The sequence below is a fragment of the Urocitellus parryii genome, chromosome 14, assembly GCF_045843805.1.
Source record: "Urocitellus parryii isolate mUroPar1 chromosome 14, mUroPar1.hap1, whole genome shotgun sequence".
Taxonomy (NCBI): Eukaryota; Metazoa; Chordata; class Mammalia; order Rodentia; family Sciuridae; genus Urocitellus; species Urocitellus parryii.
In genome coordinates, this window is record NC_135544.1 from 28,443,534 (window position 1) to 28,471,238 (window position 27,705).

The 27,705-nt window shown below is 37.6% G+C and overlaps 1 protein-coding gene across 1 annotated transcript; it reads right to left on the bottom strand.

Annotated features, from left to right (window-relative positions):
* Positions 1-10,193: 10,193 nt before the first annotated feature.
* On the bottom strand, positions 10,194-14,775 carry Slc25a4 (solute carrier family 25 member 4). The gene is made up of 4 exons (XM_077792669.1): positions 14,540-14,775; positions 12,732-13,218; positions 12,075-12,215; positions 10,194-10,653 (listed from the first exon to the last, which is right to left on the bottom strand). The coding sequence occupies exons 1-4, from the start codon at positions 14,648-14,650 to the stop codon at positions 10,496-10,498; spliced, it is 897 nt and encodes a 298-aa protein (XP_077648795.1). The 5' UTR covers positions 14,651-14,775; the 3' UTR covers positions 10,194-10,495.
* Between the last annotated feature and the right edge of the window lie 12,930 nt (positions 14,776-27,705).

The window sequence follows — 27,705 nt, forward strand, 5'->3', positions numbered from 1 at the left end:
TTAGGCTGAGTTTACTGATATGGACTCTGCTCCCAATTGTCAGGATACAACACATAGTTTCATAGATAAAGCTGTTCTTTGATTTTAGATATTAAATTAATCACTTTAGTTTTTATTCCTTTGAAACAGGAAGTTTAAGTATTACTAATAACAGGGATTTGACTTAAAAGTTGGGAAGAGCAGCAATCTTAAACACAATTTATAATTTTGTTGTCATGGTTGCATATATATGATGAATTGGAATAGATGGATAGGAATTGGAAATGTGATATTCTCTGATTTACATCCCAGACTTTCAAGTTTTTAGGGCTGAAGGGGTATTTTTAATGAAGGAATCAGAATCATAAGTACATTAGTCTCTTCATTTTTAAGAACATAAAAGCTGATCAAGCACTGTTTTTTGTATTTGGTTGACTTGTTCTTGATATACATACTTTGAAGATTTAGACTTAACATCTATAACTAGAAAGTATACTAATCCAAAGTCTAGTTATTAGACCAGATTCTTATTGCAAATTATTTTCAATCTCTGTTAAATATTAAACTAATGTTACCTCCTTTTAAATGAGATTCTATGAAAGATTTTGAACTATTAAAATTATTTGTTAAGGGTAGCTATTATCTCATACTTTTCTACTTCCATTTTACAATCTCCATTAAAACCTTATTTTTTTGGCTTCTACTCTAAATAAAGTTTTCTGGTTTGCTTATAAATGTTGTGTTATACAATTGTTTCAGTGTGTTAACTCATTAACCCAAGTGTCCAAAACATATAATCTGCACAGATAATCTGTGATATTGATTGCTTCTCATCCTCAGATTCAAATATTGCAACTATGAAAAGTATTAACACCAATATAAAATTGAAGATGCAAGTTTATTATATTTTAATAATTAAATACTTTGAAAGTTTAATATCTTACATGCCAAGGACTTAAATGATTGCGTATCATTTTAGAAAATGTGCTTAAATATTTTAAATACCTAAATATTTACCTAAATATTTCCATAAATACATATTAGTAAGTAACTTAAAGCCAATATCTTTTTAAAATTTTCTAGTTCATTGTAATGTATTTTAGGCATAAAGAACTATCTTGACAAGTGAAAAAGGCAATAAAAGAATTAAAGTAAACTGAGTTTTAATCCTATCTCTACCTCTGAAATGTATTTCCTAATTCCTATCTTTAAAATTAGTGTAATAACCTCTATGTGCCTTTCAATACTTGGTGAGAATGAATTTGGGAGGAGGGTATCAGTTATTTATACTTTTGAAAGTATGACGTGGAAATTTTTGCTTAAAATGTCATTACGGATTAGCATTTCTTTAAGCAACATTATCTAATTCATTCCCCATTTAGAAGATTTTCATGGGTGCTTAATAAGAATAATGCCATTGTAATAAATAATTGAGTAACTTTCTCCAGTACATTAGTCTCAAAGTTAAAGTATACTCAGAGCAAAGTTAAAGGATGTATTATAGCAGAAAATTTTATTTTTAAATTCTGTGAGTTTTTTAATCCACTTAAGAAAGATTTCTGGAGCTAACATGATAGACTTTTAGAACATTAAAATTATACATAATTGGGTTAATTTTAACCAAATTATATGTACAGTGAACTTGATTTCAATCCCCATTCCCCTCCTTCTTCTACTCCCTTCCTCCCTCCCCCTATTCTCATTCCTCTACTGATCTCCTTTCACTCCTTTATTTATCCTTCATTAGTACTTTCTACATATATAGAGAGGTGAAATTCCCTCTGGTACATTTATATATACATACAACATGATTTTGTTCATTTCATACTTCCTTCCTCCCTCTTGTTTTCTTTCTTCTACTCCACTAATCTTTCCTATATATTTTATGATATCTAATTCCCCTCCCACACTCTTTTCCTTATTTTGCTCTAGCTTTCATATATGAGAGAAAACATAACACTCTTGATTTTTATGAGTCTGGTTTATCTCACTTAGCGTGAGGTTTTCCATTTCTATCCATTTACCAACAAATGGTGATATTTCATTCTTCTTTGTGACTGAATCAAACTATTGTGTATGCCACATTTTCTTGACCATTCATCTATTGACAGTCATCTGGGCTGAATCCATAATTTGGCTATTGTGAACTGTGCTGCTATACATATTGAAGTGACTATGGCTACTAGTATGCTAGTTTTGGTTCTTTTAGATAAACAGGATAGCTGGGTCATATGGTGCTTCCATCCCTAGTTTTATGAGTAATCTCCACACTGCTTTCCAGAATGTGTGTATTAATTTGCAGTCTCACTAACAATGTATCAGTGTGCCTTTTCCCCCACATCCTTGCCAGAACTTATTATTTGTGTTCTTGATGATTGCCATTCTGACTGGAGTGAGATGAAATTTACTGTAGTTTTGATTTGCATTTCCCTGATTACTAGAGATATTGAACATTTTTCCATGTATTTGTTGGCCATTTGTATTTCATCTTTTGAGAAATTTGTTTAGTTCTTTTGCCCATTTGTTGATTGGGCTATTTGGGGGATTTTGTTATTGTTACTGCTGTTATTGTGTTTGTTTTGGCATTAAGTTTTTTTTTAGTTTTTTATATATTCTGTTTATTAATCCTCTGTCAGAGGAGCAGTTGGCAGATTTTTTTTTCTCATTCTGTAGGCTCTCTCTTCTTGCCCTTATTCCCTTTGCTATGCAGAAACTTTTTAATTTGATGGCATCTATATATTGATACTTAATTTTATTTCTTGAGCTTTAGGAATCTTGCTGAGGAAGTTAGTGCCTGCACCTATAATGGAGTATTGAGCCTGTTTTCTTCTAGCAGGTTTCTGGCCTAATTCCTATGTCTTTGATCCATTTTGATTTGACTTTTCTGCAGGGTGAGAGATAGGAATCTAATTTCATTATTCTACATGGGGATATACCGTTTTCCCAGTACCATTTGTTTAAAAAGGTTGTCTTTTAGCAACTTTCTTAAATATCAGATGACTGTATGTATGTGAGTTTGTCTCTGTCTTCTATTCATGTCTATTTCGATGCCAGTTTTTTGTTGTTTTTGTTGTTACTATAGCTCTGTAATATACTTTGAGATCAGGTATTGTGATGCCTTCTTGCTCAGAATTTCTTTGGCTTTTCTGGTCTCATTCTTTCAAATGATTTGAGGACTGTTCATTTATAGTTCTGTGAAAATGTAATTGATATTTTGATGGGGATTAAATTGAATCAGTATATTGTTTTGGGTAGTATAGCCATTTTGATAATATCAATTCTGCTTATCCAAGAAGATAAGATCTTCAATTTCTTTCTTCAGTGTTATATAATTTTTATTGTAGAGATCTACCTCCTTAGTTAGATTAATTCCCAGGGATTTGTTTGTTTGTTTGTTTGTTTTGATGGTGCTGCTGGGGATTAAACCCAGAGCCTTGTGCATGTGAGGCAAGCACTCTACCAACTGAGCTATATCCCCAGCTCTGTTTGTTTTTGAGGTTATTGTGGAAGGGATGGTTTTTCTGATTTTCTCAACTGAATTGCTATTGGAGTAGGAAAATTATTGATTTATGAGTGTTGATCTTGTACCCTGATACTTTGCTGAATTAATTCACCAGCTCTAGAAGTCTTCTGGTGGAATTTTTGGGGTCTTTTAAATATAGGCTCATGTCATCCCAAACAGGATAATTTGACTTCTTTTCCTATTTTTGTATCCTTTTAATTTTTTTTTCTCTTGCTTGATTACTCTGGCTAGAGTTTCAAGAACTATATTGAAAAGAAGTGGTGAGAGTGGACATCTTAGTCTTTTAGAGGAAAAGCTTTCAGTTTTTTCCATGCAGTATGATGTTGGTTTTGGGTTTGTTGTATATAGCCTTTATAATGTTGAGGTAAGTTCCTTCTATCCCTAGTTTCTCCAGCACTTTAACATGAATGTTCTTTATCAAATGCATTTTATCAAAGGCCTTTTTTGCATCTGCTGAGATGATCATATGATTCTTGTTCTTAATTCTATTTAAGTGGTGAATTATATTTATTGATTGTATGTTGAACCAGCCTTCCATTTCTGGAATGAAGCCCACTAGATCATGGTGTATTATCTTCATGTGTTTTTACATGTGATTTGCTTTTACTTTTTAAAGGATTTTTGCATCTATGTTCATCAAGGCTATTGGTCTATAGTTTTCTTTCTTAGATGTGTCTTTGTCTGCCTTTGGTATCAGGGTTATACTGGCTTCATAGAATGTATTTGGGAGTGTTTCCTCCCTTTTGATAATTTGAGAAAGAGTGATTTTAGTTCTTTTTTAAAGATCTGGTAGAATTCAGCTGAGAATCCATCTGGTCCTAGGTTTTTTTGTTTGTTTGTTTGCTCTGTAGGCTTTTAATTGCCGTTTCAATTTCATTACTTGATGTTGGTCTGTTTACGTTTTCTGTATTTTCCTTGTTCAATTTGGGCAGGTCATATGTATCTAGAAATTTGTTATTCATTGTCTTCTAGATTTTCTAGCTTATTGGAGTATAAATTTTCAAAGTAGTTTCCAAATAGATCCTCTGAATTTCAGAAGTGTCTGTGGTGATATCCTCTTATTTATCTATAATTTTGTTGATGTAGACCTTCTTTTTCTTTTGATTAGTTTGATTAAGGGTTTATCAACCTTATTTATATTTTCGAAGAACCAACTCTTTTTTGTGTTAATCCTATGTATTTTTTCTCAATTTTATTAATTTTGGCTCTGATCTTTATTCTTTCCTATCTTCTACTGATTTGGGAGTTAGTGTGTTTTTCCTAAGTCCTTAAGGTAGAGCATAAGCTTATTTGTTTGGGATCTATTTTTTTTAATGTAGGCACTCAGTGCTATAAATTTTCCACTTAATACTTTCATACTGCCCAGAGATTATGGTATGTTATTTCTTTGCTCTCATTTGTCTCTAAGAATTTCTTGATTTTTTTCTCTCATGTATTTTTTTTTAAAGAGAGAGTGAGAGAGGAGAGAGAGAGAGAGAGAGAGAGAGAGAGAGAGAATTTTTAATATTTATTTTTAGTTCTCGGCAGACACAACATCTTTGTTGGTATGTGGTGCTGAGGATCGAACCCGGGCCGCACGCATGCCAGGCAAGTGCGCTACCGCTTGAGCCACATCCCCAGCCCTCTCTCATTTATTTTTTGATCCCTTTTTTATTTAAAAGAATATTGTTCAATCTCCATGTGTTTTATGTAGTTTCTATTATATTGACTTTTTTCTCTCTATTTGCTAAGACTTACATTGTGAATTTGGTCTGTTTGGGAAAGTTTCCATGAGCTGCTGAGAAGAAGGTAAATTCAGCTATTTTTGCGTAAAAGATTCTGTAGGTATCAATTAGATCTATTTGATATGATGTTATTTAGGCTGGATATATCTTCATTGATTTTATGCTTTGTTGACCTATTGGTGGTAAAAGTTTGTTAAAATCACCCAGTATTATTGTATTGGGGTCTAACATTACAGATTCTTAATGTTCTGTGACTCTATTTCAAAATCTGGTGTGTTCAGGTTATTGCACTGTTTATTTAAGATGATGCTTTTGAGTTTTACTGGTTTACAAAATAAAATTTAGGAGATAATGTGTCATTAGTGTACTATAATTTAACAAGACAGGTGCTTTTTTTGAATATATGAATATTTTTTCCTATCCACTCTAATAAAATAATAAAATACTTAAATAGTTACCAAAAAATTAAAAATCATGATCCTACCTTTTTGAAGAATTAATATAAGGATAATCACAAAAATATGTTTATTTAATAAATTTTGGGATTATAACTGATGAACTTTGGGATTTTTTTTCTTTATTTCATTATGGGAATCTGTTTCATGTAGAAAATATCTAGAATTAAGAAAATATATATTGTTAATTATATATACTATAAAATTATAATAGTATAATTATATATTAATATATAATTATATTTTTAAAATTTAAGAATTGTACATATTAATGGAGTACCATGTGATGTCATGTACATGTTGAGTAATATATCAGATTAAACATGTCTATGTACTCAAACATCATTTATGTTGAGAACACTAAATCCTTTTTTTTATATTTTTGAAATGTATAGTACATTATTGCTACCTATAGTTACTGTTACAATTTTGACCTAGAATGTCACTCAACGTCTCATGTGTACAGAGGTGAGGCTTGTAGGCAATGATTGGATATAAAGGCTCTGACCATAGCTGAGTCTATAGCCGAGACTCCTGGGAGGTGACACCTTGTTGGCCCATGTTTTTATTTTGTTCTTGCCACTGTACTAGGGATGTAACCCAAGGGGTGCTCTATTACTGAACTTACATTCCAGCCATTTTTATTTTGAGATAAGAGTCTAAGCTGCCCAGGCTGGCCTTGAATTCGCTATTCTGCCTAAGCCTTCAAGCAGCTGGGAGTACAGGTGTGTGCACAGTGCACAGCTTGGTCTCATAATTTTCTGTCTAGTTACTCCTCAGTGTCATGAGCCTCTGAACACCAAACCTTGTTTTATGTGTTAATATACACTCTATTTGTGAGTTTATATTATTGATTTATTAACACTTAACTCACAGCCAGTAGTAGTATATAATTCATACCTGAAGGAAGCTTATTTAGCGCATAAATTTTCTCTATAAGGAAATCTCTATAAGCCTTCTTGTGCGTAGGAACCCTAGACAGCCCTTTAGCAGTATGGGAGCCATTTTAAGCATCAAAATGACCAGCAAGAGCATAACAATGCAAAAGCTGAAGCACTTAATAAAGGGACTGTGGAAAGGGCTCTTGTTTATGAGCATTGAAACAAAAAGGCAGAGCATTGCCTTGTTCCCCTTTAGCTGGGAATGTGTGTATCCAGCAACTCAAGATTTTGTAGCTCTGTGCATGTCTGAGAATGTCAAAAAGGTTACAAATTTTAGCAGTAAGGCCAATTTGCAAATGTGGAATCTGTGAACAGTGAGAATCAGCTGGGTGCAGTGGTGCATGCACAGGCTTGTCTGTAAGCACAGTGGCTCAGGAGGCTGAGGCAGGAGCATTTTAAGTTCAAAGCCAGCCTCAGCAATGTAGTGAGGCTTAGTGAGATCCCATCTCAAAAAAAATATTTTAAAAGGACTGGGGATATGGTTCAGAGGTTAGCCACCCATGGGTTCAATCCCAGTAACAAAAAAAAAAAAAATCAACTATAGAATCAAATATACATTATCATGGATTGATAAAATCTGATATTCAAGGAGGAGCAGAAAATAAAGAGAAATTAATGGCATGCAATTTATACAATTTTATGTAAGGACTTGAAATTTGAACTTAAGGTAGCCATAAATTTTTATCCATTACTTGACCCCAACAAGCTTATCTAGCACCCCTGGTACTCTGAAAGTTCAAGATTGCACTGGGGGGCTAGCCTATTCTCTGTGCTTTGTAGATGGCACTTTTCCTTCTCATCCATTCTTGCATTCAGCCTATACTTATTAAATATCTGTACCTCACGTGCTGTTATAGGCATGTGGCTATGAAGGAGAGAAGCTGCCCTCATGGAGCTTCCCCTCCTAGTCTTGCACATTGTGGGTGCTTAGTAAATATTGCCTCAACACAAGTTACACTATGTAGTTTACAAAGTAAAACAGAATGGAAGCAGTCTGACACAGTCGAAATTTCAGCACAAATTATTGAGGCAAGTTTTTAATTTTTTTCCAAAATGTCCATTTAGATTCACTCTTATATAATGCTCCATAATTTTTCTTATGCATTTAAATATAAGGTGGCTAAAAAGATACACCTATAGGTGAGGTGTTACGAGAGAAAATGCACAAATGATGATGAGAAATGAGGAGGGCTGCATGTAGGGAGAGCCATGTGGGGAAAGGGGATGGCGTGGGGTACCTAAGAGACTATCACTGGATTCCAACTTGTCAGTAAAGTGAAGTGCTTGCTGCCTGTCCATCAGAGGCCCAGAGTTCTAGGAACTCCTGGTAAATGAAGTTGCTGTAGGGAATGAACTTAGCAAGAGGCCTGAGACAAAATGCAGCAGTGGTAACCTTAGCAGAAAGGAGGAAGGCCAACATCTGGGTCACATGTAGTGTAGATAATGGGCACTATTTAATACCTGTCAATTCCTCTTCTCCCTGTTACATGCCAAAGGAGGAGTCAAAGATCAGAAAACAATTTGGTCCTCAGTTTGACTGAGAGAAACCACTGGTTTATTCATTGCTGTCAGTTCCCAATCATTTCATAGCTTCCCTTCACCTTAAACCTTAGGTTTAAAAATACTGAAAGGGCCCAGTATGATGGCGCATGCCTGTAATCCCAGTGCCTTGGGAGGCTGAGACAAGGATTGTGAATTAAAGCCAACCTCAGCAAAAAAAAAAAAAAAAAAAAAAGCAAGATGCTAAGCAACTCAGTGAGACTGGGGATGTGTCTCAGTGGCTAAGTGCCCCTGACTTCAATCCCCAGTACCCACCCTCCAAAAAAATATTGAAAGAGCTGGCCCTACTTTTGGATACGCTTCACCAAAGCACTGGCCCCACTAGCTTGCCCTACTATCTCTATCAACAGAATATGAATCATTCATAACATCCTAAGGGGAAAAGTACTGCAACCAAACTGCCTCTAACTGCACAGACTTGTTGCCTGGACTTGAGGACACTGGAGAGAGAGATACCTTCTTTTATTCCTACATTTTAGCTTTTTCCATCCATCTAGTTATCTACTAGATGAGATTAGGCTTATCTTTGGATACGGTAAAACCCAAACCTGAATTACTCTGATTTTAAAAGCAAGGCAAGCCAGGAGCAGTGTGGCACATGCCTGTAACTCCAGAGGTTCAGGAGACTGAAGCAGGAGGATCACAAATTCAAAGACAGCCTCAGCAACTTAGTGAGGCCCTGTCTCTAAATAAAATACAAAAAAGGGCTGGGAATGTGACTCAGTGGTCAAGTGTCCCTGAGTTCAATCCTTGGTACCAAACAAACAAACAACAACCAGGGGAAAAAAAAGAAAAAGCAAGACAGCCTATTTTCTACTGGGAGACAGGGATGAGTAGGTAGAGAGGCTTAAATCCTACCCACCCACCCCCAAAAATCTGCCTAGGACATAGGGATTCATTTCCTTCAGATCAGTCACAAACTAGTATTGTATTAACTGGTCTTTTCTTGGTTCAAAAGTACTTCATTCCCCACTTGAAATTTTATTTTTCTCTTGCTCACAAATGCTAGAATCAAATCCAAACAGACTTTTCCTCTAGGTCTTGATAAACTTACAAAAAAAGAACACTATCAGATACTTTCTATTCCCATGTACCTAAATCTGGTTATTGAAGGCCCCTCTCCTCTCCTTCTCCACCCCATTTAACGTGTCCCATTCTATTTCTTCTCAACCAAGATTTATTGTATCAACCATTACATTATTTAACAAGATCATGCTACTCTTTCCCCACTTGAGCTTCTTTCAGGGCAGGTTCCTGACTTTTGTCTCTTCCCCAGAGCCTAACAGGTATTGATAACTGATTTTATGGACTGAATAGTTGTGCAATGCCCATCCCCCATTACATTCATGTGTTGAAAATCTTAAACCCCTAGGTGATGGTATTAGGAGCTGATGCCTTCGGGAGGTGATTAGATCAAGAGGGTAGAGTCCTCATCAATGGAATTGGGGCCCTTAAACAAGGGAACCCATCAACTCTCTTGCTTTCTTTCCTCCATGAAGATAGCAGAAGTCAAAAGAAGGCCCTCACCAGAACCCAAGCAGACTGATCTTAAGCTTCTGACCTTCAAAATTGTGAGAAATAAGTTTCTGTTTATAAGCCATCCAGTGTGTGGTACTTGGTTATATCAGCTCAAATTGTTTTCAATGAGTACTATCTACTTGTCATTAAATTTGAGTTACCATAATTCTCTAAAGGGATTAAAATGCACTTCCAAACAAAATTCTTAAAACTTCGATACAAAGCTATTTAGCAAAATCTCAGAATTCCTAAAGCCTGCATGAAAGTGCATAAAATAAGGTGGTCCTATGGAAGCCAATTTAAACCTACAGCAACTCTTAAAGCAAAGATAAAGATAGTGCATAACATTATCTGTGCTTGTGGAACTCATATAATATATAGTCAGCATAATATCTGACACAGAGAGCCTTGGCCACTGATAAGTGAGTCATACCAGAACATACACATGTATGGTCTTATTTTTGTTAATAAGAGTTCAATAAATTAGAGAACATGCATTAAGTGGTCTTTATTGATGTTTCACATTCAGTTATTCATTATCAGTTCAGTTAATCATACAAGTATGATAAGTTATTTTCTATTTGCTGTGGAAATTTAAATGTAAAATAAATACAAAATACATTTGTGGTTTAATGAACACTCAGTGAAGCATTTTTTTCCTGAGGTATTCCTTTCAGTCTGGTGTTATCCCAGATCTTTTTATTTCCCCAGAAATAGTCTATTAAACCACATAATGGATCTGTGAACTTGTGAATCAAGTTCACTGGCTCACAGTGAACTTGAGTTCTAATTGCATTAGACATATTTTTTGATCTCATCATACAATACCAATACAAAAGCACCACCCATGCCTCTCAATACATTGGACCAGGCACCTTTGAAGAAAGCCTTGCCTCCTTCATCTTTGGCAATCTTCTTCCAGCAGTCAATTGTCCCCGTGTACATAATATCAGCTGTGGAGACAAACAAGGGTAAGGGCTCCATAAGGAAGAGACTTCCTCTGCCAGGATTTCGACATGCAGTATTCCCAGTTTTACAAAACTGAGGTCACCTAAACATGAAGCCCAGCCCTATGGGACATTCTCCTTCCTTATATAACTGCTAGACTGGGTTTCCTATCATTCCTACTCCTCTAACTCTAGGCCACTGAAGAATCAGGAAAATTCACACACTATTGAACAAGAAGGTAGCAGGGTGGAGTGGGAGTATTATGCTGTGTAGTTACCTTTTTATGGAGAGAAAACTGGACCTAATAGATTATACTGCCTAAAATTATACAATTAAAATAAAAAGATATAAATATTAGGTTGGACCATATGAAACTACTATTTTTTTTTTAAGAAATGACAATTTCATACACTTTAACCTATAGAAGTGAAAACTTTTTCTATCAAAACAGATTGCTGGGCTGGGGATAATTCAGCTCAGTTGGTAGAGTGCCTGCCTCACATGCACAAGTTCCTGGGTTCAATCCCCAGCACCACAAAAACAAACAACAAAAAAAGATTGCTTTGCCAGGTGTGGTAGCATGCACACTTGTAATCTCAGCAGCTTGGGAGGATGAGGCAGGAGGATCACAAGTTCAAAAGAAAAAGGCTAACCTCAGCATCTTAGCAAGGCCTAAGAAATTCAATGAGACCCTGTCTCTAAATAAAATATAAAAGAAAAAAGGGGTAGGAATTGGTGTTATGGCTCAGTGGTTAAGTGCTCCTGAATTCAATCCCCCACACCAAAAAGAAAAAAAAAAAGCAAGATTGTTTCAGACCACCTCTCCTTCAGTTAAAATGTTCTCTCTCCCACTAATACTGGAAATAATAACTTCCAGGTATGGTGGACCATGCCTGTGATCCCAGCAACAAGAAAGACTAAGGCATTAAGATCACAAGTTTAAGGTCCATCTGGGCAACTTACCAAGACCCTGTTCTCAAAATATACAAAGGGTTGGGGATGTAGATCAGTGGCAGAGTACCTCTGGGTTCCACCCCCAGTATCCATTCCTCAACTGCCCACACAAAACTAAATAAGGAAACCATCTCCTTTTCAATCAACTAACCAATTCTTTTTCCCTGTTTCTGCAACAAGCTCTAAGGAAGGAGGACATAAGGTCTCTTTAATAATGCTAGAGACCTGGTTAAGTTCTCTGAGTATCTCATTTTTATGTTCTTATCATCTCTTTAATAAAAAGAAAAAATTATTTTCCCTAAAGGAGTAGTTGAGAATGTTAGGGGGAATTAATTATAGTTTTTCTTCCCTAAGTCCTTATCAAATAATTTTACCATTTAATTTATAATAATGAGAATTAAAGGAAGCATCAAAGAGTGTCCTCCACAGGTAAAGAGCAAGGAAGATTCAGGTCAGTAGCACTCATACTTACCCCCTTTCCGGCCAGACTGCATCATCATCCTACGACGAACAGTGTCAAAGGGGTAGGACACCAGCCCGGCGACTGCTGTCACAGTCTGGGCAATCATCCAGCTCACAATAATGTGCACGTTCTTAGGATCAGGCAACATCCCTATGGGCAGAATCAAGAAGCCAAATCACCATGAATGGATTCCTTTCTGCAATTCAGCAAAACACCAGTTGTAGGGGAAGACAGGCTATTGCACCCCCAACTCCAGGAGTTCTGGAAGAACCTGCCCTTTGTGAAGATATCTCACATACAAGGGGGAAGCCAACAGAAGTTGGTTGTTGCCCTTTATAGATCCTGGGAAGCTAGAGTTCTTCATGATGGAGTTAAAAGTTCTGCATGTTGAAGTTAAACTGGGTAACTGATACAACTGTGTCAGAAGGGAGTTAGGCAACTTGGCTAAGTCTCTGAATAACTCAAGCCAGAGTTTACTCCAGTAGAGGATATAGAGAATCCTTTAGCTATTAATTCATCCAAACCATATAATCTCCCCATGCAGAAGCACCAGTTTAACTCAGACACTAGAAAAGAACAGGATCCATACATATAAAGCCCTTTGTGAGTTATAGGTCCCCAAGTTTCCTTTCCGCACACCCTCCTTCCCTGATACCCTTCTCTCACCCTTGGCAGTATCATAGACTCCGAAGTAGGCAGCTCTGTAGATAATGATGCCCTGGACAGAGACATTGAAGCCTTGATAGAGACCCTTCAGGCCATCAGACTTGAAGATCTTGGTAAGGCAGTTGCCCAGGCCACTGAACTCACGCTGGTGGGCACCCTTGCCAACATCAGCAGCCAACCTGGTTCTAGCAAAGTCCAGCGGGTAGACAAAGCAGAGGGAGGTGGCCCCAGCTGCCCCACCAGAAGCCAGGTTACCAGCAAAATAGCGCCAGAACTGCTTATGCCGATCGACACCCCCCAGGAAGATCTGCTTGTACTTGTCCTTGAACGCGAAGTTGAGGGCTTGGGTGGGGAAGTAACGGATGACGTTGGCCAGGTTACCCCTCCAGAATGAGAGAAAGCCCTGCTCCTTGGGGATTCTCACCACGCAATCAATGATCCCTTTGTACTGTTTCTCAGCACTGATCTGTTGGCTGGCATGCTGGACCTGGGGGGAGGATGGGGGTGGGTGACAGAGGACAGGCAAGATAGAGGGAAGGGAAGGACAGAAGAAAAAGACAGTTTTGCACTTTCTTGACAACCCCCTCCTTTTTTTCCCATTCCTTCCCCCCTCAAGAGGCATGCATGAGAGAATTCCAATTTCCTTTTGAAAAAATATCAGGAAATCAAATATGAGGGAAACAATGATGAATATGTTAGTTACTTGGATAAGAAGCCAAGGGAAAAAAATTCAATTTTGCTTCACTTATTCAGAACATTTGAGGGAAAAGTTCACTCCCAAACTAAAAAGGTGATTTAATTGTGCAAAGATATTTATTTATTACATTTTCCCTCAAGGTTTATTGGGAAATAGAAATGAATAAAGATCCCTGCCCACAAAGGGCTCCAGACTTAATGGACACAGTGAGCAGAAGGTGACAATTTTTCAATGCCACACTGGTCTCCCTGGAGACAAGGATCTGAGTAGTACTCTCACAGGAAGGAGAATAAACCCACTAGGAAATAGAGGCTGAAAATTTTCAAGCAGATTATACAAGTAATCAATTATTAGGGGGTTTGTTGCTGTGGTAGGTCGGGGTTTTTGTTGTTGCTTATTTTGATTCCCAGATTGGACTATTCCCCACTGAGAAGCCCTTGCCTTTTGGGCAGATGGAGAAAAACAGGTTAGATGGTCCGAAGATTATAAGCCATTCAATAACCAGGTAGGGGAGAGAAAAATTCGGGGATAAAGTGCTCTGAATTTATTCTGAAAATCATTCCTTAATCTCTAAAAACCTGTTTTTCTTCGTCTATAAATGGGGGGGGGATAATTTTTATCTTACAAAGATTGAAGATGAATGAAATAATATGTCGATAGCACAGTGCGTGAGACATTAAGTTCTTGAGTAATCACGATTAATTCGATGTTTTTGTTGTAAAAGGTGGATGCAGATAAAAAGGTTCAAGGGATGTTGAAAATCAAAAGGTAAGGCTGGTCTGAGAGACCTTGAGCGGAGTGTCTCTGCTGCCCCAGGCGCAGAATCTGGCTCGCTGCAAACCGACTCCGGGTGGGTTTCCATATATAGACACCCGAACCTTGGGCGCCACCCGACACCAGGAATCTGCTACTGACGCCGGACCTGTCTCTACGCAGAGGGCACCTTCCTCTTCGCGTAGGCCGGGCCCGTGGCCTAGCACTGATTTTCTGCGGTGCTCGCGTCCCCGCGTCCCCACGTCGCAACGGCTCGCGCCGCATCCCGTCACCCTGCCCGGACCGCCCCTGGTTCGCTGCGCCCGCGCCCGCGCCCGCGCCAGCTCGCCGTCCTTACCTGCAGCAGCAGTTTGACCCTCTCGATGGGGGCCACCGCGGTCTTGGAGACGGCAGCGGCGACGCCACCTGCCAAGAAGTCTTTTAGGAAGCTGAGTGCCTGGTCACTCATGATGACAGTCGGGCGCACCCAATCTGCAAGGAGTCGCGCTCGCGCTCGCGCTCTCGCCTACGCCCGCGCCAGGCACCGCCACCCCGTCTCCGTCCCTGCGCGATGCGAAGGGGCCGGTCGCTTTGCCCGCAGCCCTCCTTATATCCCCCGCCCGGTCTCTCGCGAGAAGAGGAGGGCCCTGGACCAGCGCGCGCATTGCGCATTGGCTGAGCAGGTGCTTGGACACCCCCCTACTTGTCCCCCTCCTATGCAGAGGGCATTGGGGGCGAAGGCGCTTCCGGGAGGCCGGATTGGGCCGGGGGCTGTACCTTCAGGTTGGGACATTTAAAGGGCAAATTCATGTTATCTGTCCCAGCTAGCAACGGGAACACCATGTCACTGCAGCATGTGGGCAGCTATATTTATAGCACAAGAGGGCTTAGCCTGGGGCCGACCTGGGTACAGACACGGGACCCGCAGCCTCCAGCAGGGCTTTCTTTCACCTCGGGGCTCCTTGGGACGCGCTGCGGGCCAAGAGATTTCAGCTTATTTCCTGCTTTGCAAAGGCCGCCCTCAGCAGAGTCAATGCCTGGATTTGGGCCTCATCAGAGCTGTGCGCTCTGGCAAATAACAATCTTCCCAAATAAATACTAAGTCACTTGATGCCGTGATTGCTTCATATAATCTGGCAAACTACTGTGTCTGAGATCTTTTCATTCAGTCGTTCAATCATTCATTCTGTGACCAAATATTTAAGTGCCCTGCATTCAGCCCGGTAGGAAAGACCGGATGCCAGGGCGACTCTGAATGCTTGTTTTAGCAAAGTGTGTGTGTGTGTGTGTGTGTGTGTGTGTGTGTGTGAGAGAGAGAGAGAGAGAGAGAGAGAGAGAGAGAGGGTGGGGGGGGAGAGACTGACTCTGCGTTTGTAAGTCCATAAAGGGTTTATTGTGTACATCAGTTCTCAATGGAATCTCAGCCCATATTCTGAGCAGGATATTCTCAATTAGCTGGCGCCTTCTTGAGGGTCAGAACTGTCAATCTTTTAAGAGAAGGTCGAATCCTTGGCTGTATTAACCTCCTTGTATAAAGTAGCCATGGTTGAAGAGACCTATCTAGTCCCAGAAAATGGTTTACACTTTATTTTTTTAAAGTATGTTGATGAAGGCTTTGGTTTTCCTTACCTTTTTTGTTTGCTTGCTTTTGTTTTTCTTCCTTAGTGCAGCTCAAATAACCCCTCAGATGTTCAAATACTGCGATTCCTCCTCCTGAAATGATTATAATTAATTTTTATCTCTAAACTCATTACTCAGTTCTTTTCCACATGTTTACTAATGTTATCTTGTACATTTGACAGTTTATTCTTTTTTTTCCCCACAAATATTTGTTACTCTTGCTGATACATGCAGACATGATGTTAGGTGTTTATTGAGCTGCAGCTGTGTGTCACTCTGGGCCTAAAGACTTCAGTAGAGCAGAGGTCAACAGTTGGGTGCCAGGACCATGGAGGGTATGCTTTCATGCAAGGTCAGGGCAAGCGAGGGTTTGGAAATCAAGGTGAGCCTCGTGAAGGCAAGGTACTATTGCAAAATTGTCAGAGTTCAGAGCAGACAGAAAGATAGACAAGCAGAAAAGGCCCTTATAAATCCACTTAACAAATACTTATTGAGCATTGATTGTGTACCAGCGATTAAGTTTGGCCCTGTGGATTCAACAAAGTAAAACATGGCTCATCTCCTAGGTCCTAACAGTTCAGCTTTTTTTATCACAGCTTTGTAAGCAGATTTTCATGAATCAACATAATCCACATGTTAGTCATTTTTGGTTATAATAGTGCTCTGTGCTCTACATTCCATCCTGTTAATATTGAACATTTGGGGCTGGGGATGTGGCTCAAGCGGTAGCGTGCTCACCTGGCATGTGTGCAGCCCGGGTTCGATCCTCACAACCACATACCAACAAAGATGTTGTGTCTGCCGAGAACTAAAAAATAAATATTAAAAATTCTCTCTCTCTCTCTCTCTCTCTCTCTCTCTCTCTCTCAAAAATTGAACATTTTACTTTTGGTTGTGCTTTCCAGATGTTTCTTATTTTTTATTGTGAAAAATAATGCTGAAATCACTTTTGCACTAATTTCAACTTCTCCTTCAAGGTTTTTTCTTCTTATATGTTTGCAAAATGGAATGGATAAGCTAAAGATTTTTTAAAGTGTTGTAGCTCCTTCTACATATTAGCAAATTGCCCTTCAAAAATATGGACCCACCATGCCTGTTACAATGGCAAAATCCTTTAATCTCAGCAACTTGGGAGGCTGAGACAGGAGGATCTCAAGTTTGAGACCATCCTTGGCAATTCAGCAGGACCTTCAGCAACTTAGGGAGAACCTGTCTCAAAGTAAAAAATAAAAAGGACTGGGGATGTAGCTCAGTGGCAAAGCTCCCCTCGGGTTCAATCTCCAGTATTAAAAGAAAAGAAAAGAAATATGAAGATGGGCTCTGGTTTCTCCAACACTGGCTTACTTTTTTTTTAAAGCATCTTTTTGTTACTTATTCCATTTCATGAATTCTATTCTGCATCTCTTTAATCACTATAAAATTGTACCTATTCTATATGATCCAATTTAATTTGAGAGGAGTTAAATTTTGTGTAAACTTTTAATCTTTATTGACCACTGCTAGAGAGTGAAAGTAGTGCTTATCTATATTAACAATAGTTCTTTATATATTTGGGGCAGTAAATATGTGTTCAGTATTTTTCATTTTGTTGTTCTCCTTTTGACATTTGTTTTATCATATTGGTTTATCAGTGTTATTTATTTATTTATTAGAATTTTTTAATGTTTATTTTTTAGTTTTCCGTGGACACAACATCTTTATTTTATTTTTATGTGGTGCTGAGGTTCGAACCTATCGCCTTGCACATGCCAGCGAGTGCGCTACCGCTTGAGCCACATCCCCAGCCCAATCAGTGTTATTTATTTAAATATGAACAGATCTTTATGTTTTGATGTAAATATATCTTTCTTAGAGATATATTGATTTATTTGCCTTCCTAGGTATATTAGTCTATTTTCTTCTGCTTTGGGAAGAAAAATACTTTTCGGTTATTTTTTAAAAGTCTAAAACTACATTATAGATAGTAAGGAGATATTGATGCAATTTTTTCTCCAAACCAGTCTGAACTAAATCCTAAGTAGACATTCCTTCTATTATTTGTCTTATTTTACTAATTCTAATTTGCCACAAATTAAGTTCTAATAATAGCTTTAATTTATAAAAATCTCCATACTATGACACTCGTTCTTGATCACAGTTCTTTTTTTAAAAAAAAAAGATATGTGAGTCTACAAATACTTTAAAAAATAGAAAGTTTTGTCTGCTTATGTATCTGGATTTATTTTTACTGTGAAGTTGTTCAAGTATTAAACAACCATGAAAAGATGTTTAATGATGTTTAAATTAAATATTAACTTAATATATTCATTCAGAAAATATTATCATCTTTATTATGTCTAATTTTATCCATCATGATATCTGATATTTTCTGAGTAGGATATTTTATTTCTCCTTGGCTGTTTTGCAATTTTCCTATTACATAGGGAAAGCTATAGCTAGAATTATTGACAGAAGGTTTTCCAAAGAATCCCATGCACTGTCCTCTCCCTCTGTAGACTTTCTCAGAAAAAAGACCTCAGATGCCCTCGGGAGCATGAGCTGCCTGTGATCACAAGATGTAAGTATCATTTACACAGGCCCGGGAGAGAATGGTGCTCTGCGGAACATGTGTTCCCGCCAGCCCAGGGCTCAGTGACTTTTTGCCAGCATGAGAATGAGCAAGGCAGCTAAAAGATAAGGGGAAAAAAATTCTGCTTTCCAATGTGACATGGCATCCTGGAGGCCAGAGGACTGGGGCTCCCTCTAAATAAGAACAGTATAGTGAGCTCATTTCTTGGATTTTCAGGGAAAACTTTTACACAATCAGTCACTTTTACCAAATTGGGAATATAGAATGGGAGCTGTTAATGAGTAAAACTCATAAGAAAATAGAAGGATTTTCTGATGATGGTAATGATGTAATAATACCCATGTGCAGATATGCATCTAAAACTAATAAGAATTAGAACACACTACATGGCAAACTTCAGTATTAAGCAAAGAGTATAAAAATTTTATGCTTTGATTGTATAAGACTACATGGCGGGGCTGGGCTTGTGGCTTAGTGGTAGAGTGCTCTCCTAGCATGCATGAGGCATTGGGTTTGATCCTCAGCACCTCAGCACCACATAAATGTAAGATAAAGATACTAACAACAACAAAAAAAAAAAGACTACATGGGAATTGCTGAATGTTAATCAAAGGTACTTAGTACACACCTTCACCTTGACCTACTGCTCTGAAAGGACAGAACAAAACAAATGAGTATTTCCCCACAATTCTTGCTCAGGTGAGATTAATGAATTAGAACAATACCTCAATGAATACACTCTTTATAATCTCTCTCTCTCTCTCTCTCTCTCTCTCTCTCTCTCTCACACACACACACACACACACACACACACACACACACACTCTTCTGAAATCATGAGTATTCATGCAAAATGCTCCAACCACTAGCAGTTAGCTAATGCAAAGCAAAAGTAAGAAATCACAACACTTGTCTTTTCTTTTATAACCTAGTTATTTATTCTAGAACTTTTTTACTCTTTCATGGTCAATTAATTCCCTCGAGTATCCATTTCCCTCCTACTCTTTCCCATAAAAATTAAGATGATCTAAACCATTTATACCCAAGTCATTCATTCATTTTTTTCCCCTTTCCATCTCTCTAAGAGCATCAAGGAGTGCCTGCTTAGATCCCAAACATTCTAGTGGCCTGGAGATACAGAGCTCAAAGAGTGAGGTACCACCGTGAAGAAGCATACCTGCAAGGAATAGAGGCACTGCCATTCCAATGCGAAGGGTCTCCCTAGAGGCCCTGCTTGTATTTCTGGATGAATGACCCTTAATGTGCTACCTTGGTTAGAACTTGTATTTTAACATTTTATAAATGTTTATGAAATAAAAAATTTTGTTAGGAGAATTCTGGGTCTTATTAAAGGAGATCAAGTGTTGGGGAGGGCTGGGAATTCACTGATTCATAGAAAAGACAGTTAAAGGGACTCTCCCAGAAGGCCCTATGCTTCTTGGAGAAGTCTGGCCCTGTGGTTGCTGGAGGCCCTGGGGCTACTGGAGCATGCTCAGATGTGCAGCTGACTCTCACCAACACAGGCAGATCCTGTACTTCCTCAAGACAGATTCAGAACTTCCCTTCTCCCACCCCCAGTCTTAGCATCCCCTTACTTTATCTGAGACTCCAACATGCATATTTAGTATTTTATGGTATAATTAAATTTATAATGGCTTCCCACTGTAATGATCTACCTTCCTTGTTGACATCTTCTGGTTTCATTGACAATCAACCTCTATGAATGAAGTCATCACTCACTGGAGTCAAATTAATTGATTTTCTAAGTACATTTTGAAAATGTACATTCCCTAGTGTTTAATGTTTCATACCCCTACCAATGATATTTTTTTAAAAATTTTAAGTTGTTGATGGACCTTTATTTTATTTATTTATTTATATATGGTACTGAGAATCAAACCCAGTGCTTTATGCATGCTAGGCAATCGCTCTACCAATGAGCTACAACCCCAACTCCCTATCAATCATCTTTTAAAAACACTTCAAGCCTGTTATTAAAACCAGCATTAAATAATTTTTACTGTCTGTACTACCAAAGAACAATATGTGTAAGGTTTTTTCATATTTTTATATGCTTTCTTTTGCCCCAGGACACTTTCCTCAAACAATCAACTAGACATTCTGTGTCATTGCCACAAATAAAAGAGAACACTCAAAAAGCTAAGAAAAGAGAGACTGTTCTTGGCATTGTAATTTCCAAAGGAAGAGAAAAATTCAAGTATCCATAGTCGATTGAGCAGAATACCAAAGGGAAGGAAAAACTTTCTGCCCTCCCATCCTTTCAAAGATTACATGAAGTTTTCCCAAACCAGGGGAGAAAGGAAGAAGGTGAGAGGGAAAACAAAGAACTAGATGCTAGTCTGGATCCCCGAGAAACAAGGGCTCTATATTGTGCCCCAGTCCACGGAAGCCGCAAGATGCTAGGAAAGAAATTGCTGGGTGGTGTTTTAGTACTCAGGGCAGAAGCAGCCCCACAGCTAGTCCAGTGATGATAAAAGAGCAGAAGAACAAAGCCCAGCACATGGAGCTTAGCCTGCTGGTGGAAGGGACCTGACATAACCCATTAAGTTTTTCCTGACCCTGTGTGTTTTCAGGAGCTGCAGAGTGACACCAAAGTCAGCAAGTCAGACCTGGCTGGAAGTGAGGAACGTGTCAGAAGTGACATTTATGGAGCCATGACTGAGGACCAGAGGGAAAAGGACTTGGCAGTTGATGTCAGCATGGGCAGATGGAGAGCCAGACCAAATGCCCCTCCCTTTCCCATCCTTTAGCCCTGCAGAAACCACTGAATTTAGATGCCATTCGCAGAAAAGAACAAGAGAGAAAAGGAGATGCAAATTGTTCCTATCACTTGGTAGAATGAGCCCTTTAGTAAAAATTAAGTTGTCTTGCGCTGTTGAGTTTGCCAAACCATATTTGTTCTTGCTATCATGTTTGCCTATTTGAAAAAGGCAATTCATACTAAAGACATCAGAATTTTAGAAACTCTACACTGATCCTCATTCCATCAAGCACGTTTCTTTAAGGAGGAGATTCAGATTTAAATAAAAGAGCAGAGAGAGAAAAGAGAGAGAGACAATGGGAGAGGGAACTGCCATAAAGGGCAGTTTTTCCTGTAAAGCTCTATGAAACTCTAACCTACACATTTTTATTAAATGGCTACATTAAAAGAATAGGAGCCATGAGTGGCTATTTTAATGTATAAACTCATAAAACATTAAACAATAGTTATTCAATAAATGTTCACTGAATGAATAGAGAAATACTATACTTCAAAACACACACACACACACACACACACACACACACACACATACACACCACCCATGGGAATTGAACCCATGGCCTCTTTACCAATAGGCTATATCTCCAGTCTTATTTTGAGACAGGGTCTCACTAAGTTGCATCCCTAGTAGCTGGGATTACAGACATGTGCCACCGTGCCCAATTCTGTATTTCAACTTCTAAAGCAATGATCCTCAAATTCTTCTAATGCTGGAACACCCAGGAGTCAGTGCAATTTTTTTGTGCGGAGGTAGCTATATGAAATATACAGAATTTTATCATATAAACTAAGAGTAATTATATTAGCAGAAACATGATTTTCTATTACCTGTGTCTGCCATATAAAATCATAGACATTTTAATAGTGGGTTAATTAATTTCTCCTTAGAGGTCTGTCAAATTCTCCTTTATATGTTTCAAGGTTTTGAAAAACATGAAAGATATTAGCTGTTTTTTTTGTGTGTAAATTAAATTTTTTCTCATTAAGTTTTCACCCTTTTTATTGGTAGCAGTGTTTTCCCCTAAATTAATAGAGCAACATCTGCTTCCCTTTAGTATAGGTCTGGCTTATTTTTTTCTTTTCCATTCTGTATGCTTTAGGCATGACTTCTGAAGACAATTATATTGTATTTTCCCTTTTTTAAAAAAAAATCCAAGTTGAAGCTTGGCATGGTGGTGCATACCTGTAATCCCAGGGACTCGAGAGACAAAGGCAGGAGGATCGCAAGTTCAAGGCCAGTCTCCACAACGTTGTGAGACTCTCAGCAACTTAGCCAAACCCTATCTCAAAATAAAAAGGGCTGGGGGTATTATCTTGGTGGTAAAGTGCCCCTGTCTTCAACCTCCCAAATCTAAGTTGATACTTCTATTTTTAAAATTTTTTAAATATTTATTTTTTTAGTTGTAGTTGGACACAATATCTTTATTTGTTTCTTTCATGTGGTGCTGAGGATCAAATTCAGGGCCTCACACATGCTAGGCGTGTGCTCTACTGCTGAGCCACAACCCCAGCCCTCTACTCTTTTAAATATAGAGAATACAGAGTCTGGATCCATTTCCATTTGTCATGACCACTAATATTTTTTAAGCTTTATTTTGAAATAGTTACGGATTCAAGGGATAATGTGAGGAAATGACTGCACATATTTTAAGTTTTTTCCCCCCTACTATCTTATGCTTTCAACTTGTCCTTCTTTTGGATATAATGAAAATTTCCACTACTTACTTACCATGACTAGCCTATGCAAATCACTATATGTGTTTCTGAATTACACATCAAGGAGCTAATAACTCCAAAACTGTTAGTATTTTAGGCAGCTACTAATTTGCTGAGTTCTGAGAGTACCAGGTTCCTCCTCTTGGCGTACGTACGCACTCACTGTCTCTCAGGACTATGACACCATTTTATTCATCGCTATGGAAAACACTTAAGTCAAGTTAATAATAAACTGTCAAATATTTGTAGCCTGAAAAAGTTCTGCTCAGGAATTGTTAGATTTCATCACATTGTTCATTGTGACCGCTAGAGGGAGACCACATACAACTAGTCACAAAATAATACTCAAAATTTCTAATCTTAAAACCCTGTCAATAGGCCACAAAACTGTGGAAGCAACCTAGATGCCTTTCAATACATGAATGGATAAAGAAACTGTGGTATCTATACACAATGGATTATTACTCAGCATTAAAAGCGAATAAAATTATGGCATTTTCAGGTAAATGGATGGAATTGGGGAATATCATGCTAAGTGAAGTACGCCAATCCCCAAAAACCCAAGGCCAAATGTTCTCTCTGATAAGTGGATGCTGATCCATAATGGGGGCATGGGAAAAATGAGGAGGGGAGGGGAGGGTGCATGGGGGCAGGAAAGATGGTGGAATGAGATGGACATTATTACCCTAGGTACAAGTATAACTGCACATATGGTGTGATGCTACTTCGTGTACAACCAGAGAAAAGTTGTGCTGCAATTGTGTATAATGACTCAAAATGAATCCTGCTGTCATATATACCTAATTAAAATAAATAAATAAAATTTTTAAAAGGACACAAAACTAAAGGGAAAAATCCCTCCATATACTTAAGACATAAAGGAGTGACCTCAAAATAGTGGACAAAAAAATTTAAGTAAAAGCAAAAAATCATCAAGTAGGATAAGAATGCAAGACTCAAGCATATGATACCATAAGCAATGCACTTCCAATGGGGAGATGTAAATAAGTTAAAGGTGAAAAGATAGACAAACACATAATAGGAAGAAAGAATACAAAGGGATAAAGAGAGCTATTTTATTTATTTATTTTTATATGATAGTAGAATGCATTTTCACATTATACATAGATGGAGTATAATTTCCCATTCTTCCGGTTGTACATGATGTAATTCTACATTATATATGTAATCATAATCACTCATAGGACAGCAATGTCCAATTCATTCTATCTTTCCTATCCCCAAATTCCCTCTCTTCCCTTCATTCCCCTTTGTCTAATCCAAAGTACTCTCTACCCCAATCCCTCATAAGCCAAATGCCCCATCCATGACTTTGACAAGACCAAACACAGTTCTGAGCTACTCTCTCTGTGCCCACCCTCCTTAAGGGGCCATCTTGGTTCTTCTGGTGGCACTGGGGGGTGGAGGCCATGCAGGACCACTATAGCTAATCCAGCGTCTTGGAAATCCTTTTAACTGGGATATCTCAGCTGGGACAGCCATATCTACACTCGAGTAAGTCCTCTCTGCCCTTTCCCTTCATATCAAACCTCCCACCCAGAAAGACTCAGTTGGACAAACTGCTTCTTCCCTACCCACCCCCTTTTTGTGAGTTACCATCTGCATATCAGAGAAGTCACTCAGCCTTTGGTTTTTTACGATTGGTTTATATCACATAGCATGATAGTCTCCAGTTTCATCCACTTATTGGCAAATGCCATAATTTTATTCTTCTATATGGCTGAGTAATATTCCATTGTGTATAAATACCATATTTTCTTTATCAATTCATTTGTTAAAGGGCACCTAGGTTGGTTCCATAGTTTAGCTATTGTGAATTGAGCTGCTATAAACATTGATGTGGCTGCATCATTGTAGTATGCTGATTTAATTCCTTTGGGTATATACCTAGGAGTGGGATAGCTGGGTCAAATGGTGATTCCATTCCAAGTTTTCTGAGGAATCTCCATACTGCTTTCCAGGGTGGTTGCATCAATTTGCAATCTCACCAGCAATGTATGAGTGTACCTTTTCCCACACATCCTCACCAGTATTTATTGTTAATTGTATTCTTGCCTTTCTGACTGGATGGAGATAAAATCTCAGTGTATTTTTAATTTGCATTTCTCTAACTACTAGAGATGTTGAACATTTTTTCATATATTTGTTGATCAATTGTATTTCTTCTTATGTTAAGTGCCTGTTCAGTTCCTTTGCCCATTTATTAATTGAGCTTTTTTTTTTTTTTTGGTGTTAAGTTCTTTGAGTTCTTAATCTGGAGGTTAATGCAGGTGGCAAAGATTCAGAAAGAGATTTTATAGAAGGCATCACAATCATAAATAGCTGTGCATATAATACAAAGCTTCAAGATGAGGGGCTGGGATTGTGGCTCAGTGGTAGATTGCTCACCTGGAATTTGTGAGGCACTGGGTTCGATCCTCAGCACCACATAAAAAATAAATAAATAAAATAAAAGTATTTTAAAAAAGCTTCAAGATGAATGAAATAAAAAACTTATATAATAGCAAGGAGAAATAGACAGATCCCAGAGATTTAATAGTTTAGCTCTGTATTCCCTTCCTAGAGCTGAGATTATGGGTCTGTGCCACCCCACCCAACTAAACAATTGACTGAACTAAACTATTGAATATCTATATTTAAATCAACAAACAATGCAGACCTGAGCTCCTTACTCCATATCATATACAAAATTAACACAAATGAAGCATAGATCTAAATGTAAAGCCAAATTATAAAATGTTGGGAAGAAAACATGGAAAAAAATTTTTGTGACTTTGTGTTAGGCAAAGACTTCAGAGATATATAACATCAAAAGCATCCTCCATAAGCAGGCACAGTAGCACACACAGTAATCCCAGAGACTCAGGAGGGTAAGTCAGGAGGATTACAAGTTAGAGGCCAGCCTTAGCAACTTAGGGAGACTCTGAAAAATAAAAAGGATTTGAGGATGTAGCTCAGTGGTAAAGCACCCCTGGGTTCAATCCCCAGTACCAAAACAAACAAAAAACATCATTTATAATAGCTTGATAATAGGCCTTTATCAAAATTTAAAACTACTTGTTTGAAAGACACTGTCAAGGGAATAAAAAGCTGAACCACAGATGAGAGAAAATACTGTCAAATTATACATCTGAGAAAGGACTTGTATCCAGAACATGAATTTGTGTGTGTGTGTGTGTGTGTGTGTGTGTGTGTGTGTATAATTCTATAAGAAAACTTTCCAGCTAAAAAATGGAGGTCCCTTTTTTAACAAAAGATTTGAACACATTGCTAAAATAGGCATACAGATGACAATTAACATATAAAAAGGTCATCTTCATTTGTCATTAGAGAAATGCAAATTAAAATCACAATGAGATGAACTGCACATCTATTAGAATGGTTGAAATATTAAAAACTGACTATCCAAACCAGCACTACAATAATAAATCAAAACCTGTCCATAACAAGGGATAAGAAGAATGTACACCAACTGGATCTCTCATACATTGTGGTAGGAAACATGTTAGAAAACTGGCAGTTTTTTTTTTTTTTAAGTTAAGCATAACTACCATATGATCTAGCCTTCTATTTCTGGGAATTAAGAGAATTGAAAACATGTTCCCACAAAGATTAGTACATTGTTTACAATAAAACAAACTGGAAAAGACCTAATGTCTACTAACAGATGAAAAAAATTGTGATATGTCAATAAAATGAAATACTACTCATTGATAACAAGGAATGATCATGCAATAATCATGTACTACTTAGTATCACATAGTTTTAATTACACTCGTTTCCTGATATTTTATTAGTTTGTAAAATAACCACTCCATATGACTCTTCTTCAGATTTGGCTGGGTATTTCTGTATTTTTTGCACTATCTAGTATCTATGTCTATACCTACATATATATTGGCATTATTTTGTCTAAAGTAAAAATAGTTTTAATGGAAATTGTATTTAATTACAGGAGTTTTAAGAACACTTTATGCTTTTCAATGTTTCTTTCCAAGAATATTGACTGTATTTGTTACTTTTTTTCATAGATATTTGGGAGGATTCAATTTTCTATTATAATCCTCAACGTATTTTTGCACATAGAAAGATTATTTATATTTGTTTAGAATTATTTTAAAAGAAGTCTCATGTTTTTGTTTCTAACAGTTTTTAAGATTGCCTTCAGTTTTCTGGATCACAATAAATCAATTTTACTTCTTTCCAATTATCATGCCTCTTGTTTATTCCTCTTGTTAAATTGCATTGTCTATGTCACCAGAAAAATTTAAATAGTGGAGATAACAGATAAGCTGTGGTTTTTTTTTTTTTCAGTTTTCATTGTAATATTTACATTTCTTCAAGCATGATACTGTTTTTTTAGCCACATAGTGTTTCACCATATTTTTAGAAAACTACCCATTTTAGTCTTAGTACTTTTTTTTTTTAAATCAGGAGTGTATCTTACACAAAAATGTAAGGAAATAATAAAATTAACAATGAAACATTGATAAATTAAACTTCATTGAACTTTCATAATCAGTTACATCATTTTTCAGTTTACTAGGACATAATAAAATGCCACATACTGGATGGCTTAAACAACTAATTGATTTTCTCATAATTCTGGAGGCTTCAAGACCATGATCAAGACATTGGTAGTTAGTATTTTCCAAGGCCTCTCTCCTTGGTTTGTGGATGGCCGCCTCCTTCCTGTGTCCTCACATGGTCATCCCTCTGTGTTTCTGTCCTAATCTCTTCTTACAAAAACACCAATTATATTGGATTAGGACCCATCCTAAATACTCTATTTTAATTTAACCCCTTTAATATC